The sequence below is a fragment of the Dermacentor variabilis genome, chromosome 8, assembly GCF_050947875.1.
Source record: "Dermacentor variabilis isolate Ectoservices chromosome 8, ASM5094787v1, whole genome shotgun sequence".
Classification (NCBI taxonomy): domain Eukaryota; kingdom Metazoa; phylum Arthropoda; class Arachnida; order Ixodida; family Ixodidae; genus Dermacentor; species Dermacentor variabilis.
The window spans coordinates 27612907-27625291 of record NC_134575.1 but is presented as its reverse complement, the minus strand read 5'-3'; the positions used below and the strand labels follow the sequence as shown (position 1 = coordinate 27625291).

The following is a 12385-nucleotide window of genomic DNA, read 5'->3' as shown; positions in this document are numbered from 1 at the left end:
GATGCTAGAAACTGCCCTGGCGTTAAACGCTGTCCCGCAGAGGTTCTAGAGAGGAACAATACGTTTCGTTTTCGGGCTTCATTAACTTATTGCCAAAGTTGCAGCCAGTGAATACTTCATTACACTTCAGTAAATTTTCAGTGTTGATACCATTTGGTCATACCCTCGACTTCAGATCGAAATAATGCTTCGCGCTAACATTTTAGGCTTCCACAAGGGGTTCACGTACTTATCTGGCAGAGGCCTCGGTGCTTCTCGAACTTGCTTCCTCTGGGACACCTGCACCTGCCGAGGGGGGGTCTGACGCAGTTGCTCTTGTACTTGCGACAGTCCCAGTTCGACGTGCAGGGTATGTCCGCTTTCTCTGAGTAAAGACGAGGCACAGGGCCGGATCGCCGGATCACTTTCAGTAGGCTTTCTTTGCACCAAAGCGTAATCGGAGAAAAGTGGGTGCCAGATCAAAAAAGAAAGGAAAGTATATACGCAGCACACGGACATCATCTTTTTTTTTCGCCGCTGTCACACAACGTCCTATATATGGGCTAATCCTACAACTTTTTTTTTTGAAGCATCAAGTAATGGTATTGAGTTGTCTCCGTTGTTCCTTCCGCGGCGGCACATATCTACAGCTCATTGTACCGCAGTGGCGATAATTGTACACTAGATCAACGAATCATTTTGCCCCAAAGTATTGGCGATTCACAGGCCGTTGCGAGTGAAGAATTTAGGCCGGCTACTAACCAATCCACAACATTCTTTTAGAAACTCAGCGCCAGGGGCCAGTTTCTAATAATGAGCAATAAATATTTATAACGAGATGAAACTATGTTCTAATAGACGTTATTGGAAAGAAAGAAAAAAAAAAGCTTACCAGACAGTTACGAGTGCGTGTAACGCGAATGCTTAGGCGCTATAGCTCTGGTGGCAGACGAAGTACAGACTCTACAGACGTGTTGAGTTTTGTCGCCTTCATTATTTATCTTAACGTTGCAATGACGGCGTTGGGATCGCTGATTGGTGCCGTAGTGATATGTTTCGAATGTCGTGGATGAAACCATCGTTTCCGGAAAGCGAGGTAGGCGCAGGTTCCTCCAAATCTGGCGACGGATCCCGGTGGAGTCGTGAGTCGGAGCATCTATATGGTCTCTGGATGGCGCTCAGGAAAGTCAGCGGCGGCCCCATATCGATGGGGGCTAAATGCGAAAACACCCGTGTACTTAGCTTTGGGTGCACGTTAAAGAACTTCAGGTGGTCGAAATCTCCGGAGTCCTCCCCTACGGCGTGCCTCATAATCAAAAAGTGGTTTTGGCACGTAAAACCGCATAATTTATTTAAGTCGGCGTTTTTTTTGCTGGAATGACGGTGTATACGAGGGTGTATTTGTTCTGGCGGTGTATTTGCGCAGGTGTACAGGAATGGCGCACAAAAAAAATACCCACGTCACATTTATTCGCGCAAGATAACGCCTCGGTTGTGTAAATTATGTTACACCACGTGGGGTCTTATCATGGCGTGATTTTGCCGTCCTAGAGTGGCTCCACGTTCGTTTTGAGTGGGCCCGTTCGTTTTGCAGAAGGTGTTCGGGCACTAGGGCAAATCCCTCTGTTTTTCCGCCCGAGTCTCTCCACGTCTTTTCTCGACCCTATGTACGTGTCCAACGCAGGGGCCGCAATAGCTGATCAAGCGCACAATTTGCGCAGCAACTTGCACGCTTGCATACCGTGCATTTTGACTCCCGGTGAGAACCAGTTTGAGTTTGATGTTGTATACGTACTATGCCTCCAACGAATGCATTGTTGCGCCAAAAAGGAAGAATGAAGACTTAGGAGGGGGAGTATGAAACGAAAGATCGAGCGCACAGCGCCGTTTCATACTCTCCCTCTAAAGTCTTTATTTTTCCTTTTTGGCGCAACAATGTATTCACTAGATCCCAACCAACTCCCCCAGCAACAAGTTCTACTCAACGTACTACGACGTAGCAACCTCCCTCAATCGCGACGATTCCGGCTCGGATGGACAAACGTACTGCTGAGCTACGCGCCCCCTCTGAACGCCGCGCACGAGGCTAAATTGGCTCATAATACAAAGAAGGGGTAAGGCGTATATTAAGGTAAGGTAATTAATTAAGGTAAGGCGTAAGGCGAAGGGGTAAATTGACTCTGCGATTGCGTCATACGTGCGGCGAAGAAGGAGCCATGTGCGTGCGCGACACATGCATGATCGAGTGACGGCCTCTCGCCTCCACACAAAGACACCAAAGTAAAGCGCACGTCATTTATTCGCGCATTAGAAAGCTCGCGTGCGAAGCTAGGACGCATCTAAGCGGGTTCCTACGGTGCAGTCTTGTAGCCGTGCCCGCTCCCTATTCGTACTGCGCCCGGCGTGTTCAAAGGTGTTGGACGCAAGTCCACGTCTCTCTGTTTTGTTGCACGAGTATCTTCACGCCACGCGTATCGAAAGCGGGTGCGCCATGTAACCGAGCATGCGTTGAATTTATGCAAAACCCGCCGTGGTTGCTCAGTGGCTATGGTGTTGGGCTGCTGAGCACGAGGTCGCGGGATCGAATCCCGGCCACGGCGGCCGCATTTCGATGGGGGTGAAATGCGAAAACACCCGTGTGCTTAGATTTAGGTGCACGTTAAAGAACCCCAGGTGGTCAAAATTTCCGGAGTCCTACACTACGGCGTGCCTCATAATCAGAAAGTGGTTTTAGCACCTAAAACCCCATATATTATTATTATTAATTTATGCGAAATATTGTCACGCTGTGTAGGCCTTACGACACTAGAGGAGCATAATTTTTTTGAGTTTGATAGACGATACCTACTATGACTAAGTGAACGCTCTCAAACGTAACCGCTGCCGCCGCTCCGACCGACAAGCGTACTGCCGAGCCGTGCCTCTCTTAACGCCAAGCGAGGGACTAAAATTCAGCTCCGATTGCGTCATACGTGGCGTGACAACGCCGCCTCGATCTGTTAACACGACACCTGCCTTATCGGGTAAGAACTTCTTTCTTCTACAAAACGATACCAAAGTAAAGCGCGTGAGTAGTACCGTTGAAAGTTAGAAGCGATAATGCTATAGCACGTTTTCCGAGCAGTAAGCAACGCTAAACAAGAGAACGAAGAAGAGAGGAACACAAACCACAGCGCTGTGGTCTGCGTTCCTCTCTTCTTCATCCTGTTGCTTATAGCGCTGTTTACTGCTCGTAATCATGAATCAGCCATCCCAAATGCGCACTCTTTCTTCTGCAGCATGTTTCCGTTACGGGCGGTTTCAGGAAGCGCAACCCCTATAACCGATTTTAAAGACGTTCCATGAGAAACGACATTACGGCAGCAATGCATTTCACCCACCACATTTCTATTCTGAATTCTCCTGAATTGGCACAAGGCAGTATTTTTTATGGAATCATTATTGCAGGCGCAATTTTGCCGTCGTGGTCGGCGTAGCCGTGATGTTTCGTATAATGTCCAAAGGCGATGTCGCCATCGCCACGCGCCCTATACTGTATGTACGAGTGAAAACGTGGGAGGGTGAGCCGACGATCGCGGTTCGATCTCGCGCGCTCAAGCGAGGAAAGCGGGGACGGAAGCGGGGGGGGGGCTTAGTATTTCAGGAGCAATGCGCGGTCGCGCGGGCTTTATCTTGAAGGCGATCTGCTTTGGGGCAGAGTCTAGGTGGGCCGATGGCTCCTAGCTTCGCTTGTGCTATGTTCTCGCCGCACGGTTTTCGTTGAAGCTATAGACAGCACGAAGTTCACTTCGCTCGCTGCTGCTGCCGTGCTTCCTCGCCTCAGCGTTTTGACAGTGAGTGCCCGCAGTCATCGAGTGGAGTGTGTGCATGTTTACCTGTGCGCGCCGACACCATGCCTGTCAATTTAGTATGTAATCGAGCGTTTACAAGTTTACACGGTCGATAAAACTGCTATCCTTACTTCGTATGGTCGTCTACTAATTTGTTATCGCAATCGATGCTTCACCTTGGCGAAAGTGAGCCGGAATTTTACTTTGCAGCTGTACCGTGCCCCCCGTTCCTTTCCCTAAGAGTGATTAATAAACAATTAGTGCTTTCATTGAATACTATATTTATTATTGGAAGTTGCAGGAATTTTCATGTTCGGCGCAGTTGTCAATATCGGTCAGCAATACTGTCACCCTGTCCCCAATCCTAAACGTTTGACAAAGTCGGAATATTATTGCTGTAGGAAGTCAGGTATTACGTATACGGCTCCGCATTTTATGATGATACCGTGTTTTCGAGACGATATAGTTTGCCCGCGCACAGACGGACTATTTCCCACCTTCGCTATACTCACCGGTGTACGGGGTCAGGATCAGGGTACCGTTGGCGGCCACGGTGCCATTGGGACGCGTGTACGTGACTTGCAGGCTGATGCTTTCCGCGCCGAGATCCATTCGTGAGCTGGCTAGCGTGAAATCCGCTTTCCTGCGAGCATTAAGCGGGGTTGTCGATGGCTACCCACCACAGCCGTCGATCCGATCGACAAACTTACTGCCGAGCCGTGCCTCTCTGAACGCCTCCATACATGTGTGCACATGATCACTAGATTTGCCGTGTACTTCGTCAACTACAGTCGGTGACAACTCGAGAATGCGTGGCAAGTACACACCGGAGCACAACTGGCAGAATATATGAACACACGTGCCAGAGAATCAAGCTCACTTTCTAAAGTCGCGTCAGCGCTGCAGCAAAATTTCTTGCCATACGGGGGGTCTCTCGTGGAAATGAAGGCCTTAGGCGAAGTGCGTCCGACAGTGGACAAAAGAGTGACCTGCATGCACTGTCAAAAGTGTGAGCCAGAACACAGGCGCACACATTTTCGTTTGTGCCGTGTCAGGTGGGTTACGTGTAGGGCCTTCAGTACGTCATACACAAGCAAAGCGTGCAACATTACGCGACTCTCTGGGAGAGTATGTTCCCAAGCACAAAGGCACGGTGGGCACGCGAGAAGCTTGTCGGCGGAGGTTCACTGAACCACGAGGTCATAGCCAAGTATGCAGTTCACCATATTAAGAGCCAGTTTCGTGCTTTTCTCTAACTGGTCCTACGACAGCTGTGCGAAATGCTGCACGTGCTTCAACGAATTTCGACGCGCAGGGTTATGTTATTCCTGAAAAAAAAAAAAACGGCGTCGACGCTAAAGAAGACAAGGCCGAAGCACACGGTGGTTCAAATAATTCGCTGAATAAATGTTGACTATAACTGTTTATTCTCCATCTGTCGCTGTTCCATGTGCATCATTCACTCATATTGTATCTCATTCTTATTATTTCACGCGCAATTACGTCGACCTCGTGTTGTTTACCATCGACACTCGGTTGACCCTTGCTCATTTTCAGCGTTTGGCACTCTGCAATGTGCCCCTAGCATCTGCTTTCTCGTTGCTCTTTCACGCTACTGCGAGGCATAAGGCCTATTACCTCCTAGTGTTTACGGCTTCCTCAATGCACACGCCCAAGGCTCGAGCGACGCACTCGTGCGGCCCTTCGGCTCCCCGCGCTCTCCCTTCTCCGACACAGCGCTCTCTTCTGTCCTGAGCTCTAGTGTCCCTGTATATGGGCATATGCAGGCATAGAGTTTCTCACTACATTACCTAGAGGGAAATCTGGCGCTGCTGCGCTGTGGTATGCATGGGAATGCCGGTATATTGTGGATTCGGATTGGCATCGTTCTCGTAGAGACAGGACACCTTGAAGACGCGCTTGGCAAGTACCGTTCCGTCTGTCACGATGATTCATTTTCTACTAGAACAGCACATGGAAAGCTGTTTTAGCTTTATTATTACGCGAAAACATGTTTAGTTTAACTATGAGAACTTGTTATTGTGTGTATGACTACATGTTACGTAAAAAGTATCAGCGGGCCGCTAAAGTTGGAGGACAAACGACAAGGTTCGCGCTCGCTCTGAAACAGTTGGTCGTCTGTTCTTGCTTTTCTTCGCTTGGTCATCCATGGTGGGTGAGTAAAGATGTAATATGCGTGAATGGAAACATTTTATGAAGATTTTACTTTGAAAACGCGTTATTTGCGTAGCCATATCTACGTTTTAGACGAAGCCTCTTACAACACCAGCCAACACGAGCCTCGCAGACACATATACCGTCATTCCCATGACGGCACGGTGCCCCCTTAAGAAACTCCCATAGACGGTGGCGCCAGATTACCCTCTAGGCGTTATAGTGAGAAACTCTATCTATGCAGGAACACTAGTGGATGGATGGATGTTATGAGCGTCCCCTTTGGAACGGGGCGGTGGGTTGTGCCACCACTAGTGTCCCTGTATATGAGCATATGCAGGAACACTAGTGGATGGATGGATGGATGGATGGATGTTATGAGCGTCCCCTTTGGAGCGAGGCGGTGGGTTGTACCACCACTAGTGTCCCTGTATATGAGCATATGCAGAAACACTGATGGATGGATGGATGGATGGATGGATGTATGGATGGATGGATGTTATGAGCGTCCATTTTGGAACGGGGCGGTGGGTTGTGCCACTAGTGAGCTCGGACACTTTGTGCCATCTGGTGAAAGACGAGGCAGTTACGTTAGATGTCACTTGATGGCGGCACGGCTGAGGGCGAAAGTGACACCAGCACTCGCATTCCACGTACCCCACGCGTTTAATGAGTTTACAGCTAATTATAATAGTTTGTGTTTATATCCTCAGTTGCTGGCTATTGCTGCGTGTTCTAGGTATGGGGAGGAATTGTTTGATACGATTTCCGTGCTCACACGACACCGGAAAATCCCCTAACAATCATATTTTCCCCGGACGTGGATTCAAGATGTCCACATCCAACAACGCCAACCCTGTCTGAAGTTAGCTAAGAAGGCCTTGTTTTCGAAAATCACCAAGTTCCACACGTTGTGAATGCAGTCGTGCGAACGTTACTTCTATTACTAGTGCGGGGAAAGGCTGACATACAGGCGGCGCTGAGAGGTTAATAAATAAAATACAATAAAAACACTTGCTGCCACAACACTGGCGTGATGAAGAGTGGCATAGCAGCGGTGAACGAGTTACTTCGTGCTGCCTCTCGCTTTAACGCGAACTAGGCGCGCATAGCGCAGCGCGCACGAAGCCATCCTGTGCTCGCATAGCCACTTCACCCGTTACCACTATGATACCTCTATAATACCTCTGGTTACTTCTATGATAGGGCATGCGCGGCTGCGCTCAGCCTCGCCCAACCGCGCCATGATCAGCTGCTGTGGGTATAGAAAAACGCGCGCTGACATGACCCCCCTTTCTTTCCCTACCCCAGCTCGCGCTCACCTTCCCGCATCTCCTCTTGCGCGCGCGAGAGAAGGCGCCGCGCATCATGCCGCCATCCTTTCCGGCTCACGCTCTCACGCTTTTCTTCGCAGCTACAGCGTTCGGAGTGCGGCTGCGATTTATCGCGCTTGGACTTTATACGGAGCGTCACGCCGACGCCGACGGCGGCAATTCACCTGGAGCGTCCGTGTAAGTGTTATCGCAACAAACATTCATGCGGGAGCTGTTGTCACGCTATGCGTGACAAAACAATCGATACGAGTGCTTCCAAACGCAGCACTGCCTATAGTTTCGGATTGTACTAACTAGCCCTAACCAATACATTTTCCGTTGCGGAAGACAACGTGGCGCACCTCTGAGGAAACAAAGAAATAATGTACTTACGTGACGCTGAAATATTTGACACGCAGAAGAAAAAAAAAACGGAAAAGAAAGAGGAAGACAAAGTAGAAATGAGTGTATCTGCACTGCTTCCCACTTGGGTAATTGAACTCAAAAGGTAGCGGTTTAGAAAGCACAGCTGCATTTTACTCCGTGCCAAGTCAGCGTTTAGCACGTATTTCGTCGAGTGGACGCCAAGTATGGTTGGGGCCGTTATGAGAAAGGTTTAAGAAAACATTCTTGGGAGAGACCTTCCACATGATCGTACAAATTCATTCGGAGCCCGGCCGCTAGGCGGTGTCTTTCAAGACGCAGGTTCTTCCTTGTAACGTTAAAATCAGTCATTCATTGATTGGATAAATGAATGACTCAAGCAGTCAATCACCAAATAAGTTATTCAGTCAATCAATCATTTAATACATAAATAAATGAATTCATCAATCAATACGGTGCATGCCTTATTGGCGATGCAGGTACTGGAAAAAAAATACCTATCGATGTATTTTTTTTGCTCATGCACAAGAACTAGCGCAAAGAATAGACGCTAACACGACTGCTGGCGGAGGTACCTCAGGGTGCTGTGGCCAGAAAAAGTGCGACGAACTCATCTGATTGAAACGTTTTGATCCGCTTCTTTGACAGAATGTAGACATATTCGCGGCGCATGCCCGCTTCACAGGGTTACGCTTAACGATTGCAACGTGTGACTGTCATGGAGAATACATATGATCCACAATAAATGGGAAATGTAAGCGTTACATGCTTTATTTGGGTATGAATGTGGACCATGTGCACTAACTGTGCAGATATATTTAAACCGTTTGATTTCTAACCACCGCTGATACCGCGCATATATATATATATATATATATATATATATATATATATATATATATATATATATATATATATATATATATATATATATATATATATATATATATATATATATATATATATATATATATATATATATATATATATATATATATATATATATATATAGAGAGAGAGAGAGAGAGAGAGAGAGAGAGCTTCCGACTCCCCTGCACCGTTATTTGAACAACGCATCGAATTTATGCAAGAGGAATGAGCCCATTACTCTGCCATTTTGAGTGCAGGATTACATATCTTATTTAGTGACTAAGGTATTGGACGAACGAGTCCTTTTATTCGCATCTGTCTGTTATTGAATAGGCCGCAGACGAAATGCTACAATAACGCCGGCTGAGGAGATATCACGGGCCGTGAAAACCGTCGCAACGAGACCCATAATAGCGCGTGTTTATGCATGTTAGCATACGCGATGGCAAACCAATAGCAGGCCGACTTCAAAGACCGAGGATTCAACCAAGCTTCATGACGCGCTGTGAGTGCAGCAATATACGTGACTGTACGTGTTAAGAGTGCCCGAACAAGCAATGTCGCTGGAGCCCAACGTACGGACAGGGGCGCTTCACTTGTTTTCGCCAGGGCAGGAACCCTGACAAAGTCCTTGACGAAGATACGTCAATCCTTTTGTCAAAAAAAAAAGGAAGAAGAAGAGAAACGTTGGCTTCATTGACATTGCCTTGTTCTACAAATGTTGTTCTACCAACTTCCAGCCTCCAGCTTCCTGAGAACCTCTCTTCTGTGACATGATACACGCATGATATGCGCATATGACAATATATATATATAGATATATATATATAGTCAAAAGGGTAGGGCAGAAATAGGACGGTCCGGAACAATATTACTAGTTCGTAACTAAGGAGTTGAGTCTGTGAATTTAGAAAGGCGCTGAATCTGAAGTACAGGAATGCGCACTCACTTTCTCAGCACGAGCGGCGGTATGCTCTGACCCTTGATGGTTTCGAGGTACTCGAATCTGATCTCGCCGCCGAGCTCTTCCTTGGACAGGAGGATCTGCACGAAGAAGCGGCTCTCGTCCGACATCAGCAGGCGAACGGCCGGGTGGGACACGGTCGCGTTGATCACGTCGTACTTGTCGAAATCCCGGAGTTCGAAGCCCTCCGAACCTGCGTTTCGGCACCGCGGCTATAGAATACCTCGGGGTGCTCGGCCATGTGAACGCGGGGAATAGGTGAAATCGCAAGTGCTCGACAGTCGCTAAATACACGTTTTTGACAAAATCTGCTGCACAGAAAAGAAAAAAAAATTTATAAATAAATCCAGATTGGTACGATTTGTGCGGTGCCCACTCTTTTTTTTTTTTGTTCGGGCGCTTACTTCAAATAAAGAAAAAGTTGTTGAAATAAAAAGAATAAAGAAGAACAAAACGACAAACTTGACAACTGCATAATTGGGAATCGATTAGAACAGATATGACGCGATAGTGGGAAAAAAAAAAAAAGCTAGCGTGTCAAAATTACTTAGAAGCATGCCACCACCGAAATCGTGAGTACTATACGGAACAGGTGTAAATAGTTCAGCAATTTCCCGTATAGGCGGCGACCTCAGATATCTTTGTTCTTTACAGGCACCCGCCGTGGTTGCTCAGTGGCTATGGTGTTGGGCTGCCGAGCACGAGGTCGCCGGATCGAATCCCCGCCGCGGTGGCGGCACTTCGATGGGGGCGAAAACACCCGTGGTACTTAGATTTAGGTGCACGTTAAAGAACCCCAGGTGGTCGAAATTTCCGGAGTCCCCCACTACGGCGTGTCTCATAATCAGAAAGTGGTTTTGACATATAAAACCCTAGAATTTTTTTCTACAATATGGAATATATTTAGTCCTGAAAAAGAAAACGTATTTTAGGCGTCTTCTGCCTGGAAGCGTCTTCTGCCTTCAATAGAGATGAATGGCACTAAATTAAGTTCTCCCTCTTTTCTAGGTGCTATGCACAAGCCTAACGAAAACATCTTTTTTTTTCGATAGCCCGATTTCGTACCTTGAGACGCTAACAAGGCCACAACGGTTAAGCGCCAGATTAGACGCTCAAACTCGTGGCGGGAGGCGTTGGCACAGGTGGCCTCTCTGTCGGCCAAGGGTCCTGCGAAGTGGTACTACGACATAAGGCCTCTTTACGTCAGGTCACTGTATGAGTGCAGCCAGTGCAAAGACTCCGTATAACTTGCACATGGAACAATATACTATGTGCGATTGCATATTTCGGAGGCACGTATGACTCAAGAGGCTTCAGACAAGCGGGCGCACGAGGCAGGGCGAAAAAAAAAAAGCTTAAGTAGCGAGTAAAATTGAAGCGCTTCACTTTTATCAGTGCTGCACAAAAACAGTCTCTCTGGGGGCACTTGTAAGCGTTCTCAGAATAGCTGAGAAGAATTAAGGCTGTCTATCCTCAGGGTATATATCCTCGGTTTCCTCAGGCGGTCCTAGCTTCCCACCTTTCCCCTAAGCCAAGTGCGATGAAGAGCTATACAGCCAAGCGATATCACATTGGGAACTAGGGGGGTTTCTGCATGAGGCTAAATAGCCAGGTGATCACACTCCGAAGTCTATACGTTTTCGCTGGAGGGGTAAAAGTGCGCTGGCGCACAAGACTTTTAAATGGTCTCGGGGTGCCATCGCTGAACGACGCCGCGCAGATCGGCAGACTCCAGCTTATCTCGGCGAACACTTCTGGCCAATCACTTCTACGCGCGAAAGCCTTCGCGGAATTGCACTTACGGGCCATTGCCGATCTGGGCTGGGCGCAGTGTGCAGCTGGACGAGAAAAGCTTCCAAGCAGCGGTTGACGGCAGCCACGGCCCCGATCGACGATTCTTCTTCTACTTCTTTTTCACACGTGCACCACTTTCATGCGTCGCCATTGTACAGAATGAACACCAAGAGAAGGGAAGCTCGTGGGGCGATGAAATTAGGAAATTCGTGGGCGCTATAGTTGGAATCGGTTGGCGCAGGACAGGGGTAATTGGAGATCGCAGGGAGAGGCGTTCGTCCTGCAGTGGACATAAATGATGATGATGATGATGATGATGATGATGATGATTATGATGATGATGACGACGACGACGACGACGACGACGATGCAATGATCGTTGCGTCTTCCACGTGCAGTTTCAGCCGTTTGTCACATGACGACCACGACGACGGCAGAAGCAAAAAAAAAAAGCTTAAGAAAGACAGACACAACAAGCAGAAGTAGATAAACAAGCAATAAGATTGCCCGATGCCTAGCAAGTTGCAAACGACTGTTAAAAGCACATATCTTGTTCTTGTGTCCAAACACTGGCTCATGCTCACTATGGGGGATTGACCAGGAAGCAGGTGGTGTCAACTGTTTTCATTACGATTGTGGTTCACAGTTTCTCTATTGTAAATTTTACTTTTGTACTTTCTCATGTATAAGTTTTGCTTTTGCTTTTTTTTGTGTGCTAATTTAGCTTTCTTTCGTGTTCCTAAAGACAATATCGTGCATTCTCTACTTTTTAACTGGTTGCTATTCTGTTTAAGTCTTAAGAGTCATTATAACTTAAAACTTAAAATCTGAAATATGCGGACGTATACTTAAGATTGTGGTGACTCGACAGCTGCGCAAGCTTGTGCATCACGGGCATATTCCGCATATTTTAAATCAATAAACTGAACTGAACGCTGGGTCACCTAACGTAAATCGGGCAAATAAAGATATGATAACCACAAGAACGGCATAGCATTGTGATCGTGCTTATAACGATAAGCTGTAAAAGTTAAAAAAAGAAACGCCCAAGTGTTGCGACATTCAACACAATGGCG

The 12385-nt window shown here is 47.4% G+C and overlaps 1 protein-coding gene across 1 annotated transcript; it reads right to left on the bottom strand.

Moving 5' to 3' along the window:
• Nucleotides 1-221: 221 nt before the first annotated feature.
• Nucleotides 222-11324, bottom strand: LOC142591337 (uncharacterized). The gene is made up of 4 exons (XM_075703663.1): nucleotides 11318-11324; nucleotides 9501-9708; nucleotides 4322-4452; nucleotides 222-364 (listed from the first exon to the last, which is right to left on the bottom strand). Exons 1-4 carry the CDS (start codon nucleotides 11322-11324, stop codon nucleotides 222-224), a joined length of 489 nt encoding a protein of 162 aa, XP_075559778.1.
• Between the last annotated feature and the right edge of the window lie 1061 nt (nucleotides 11325-12385).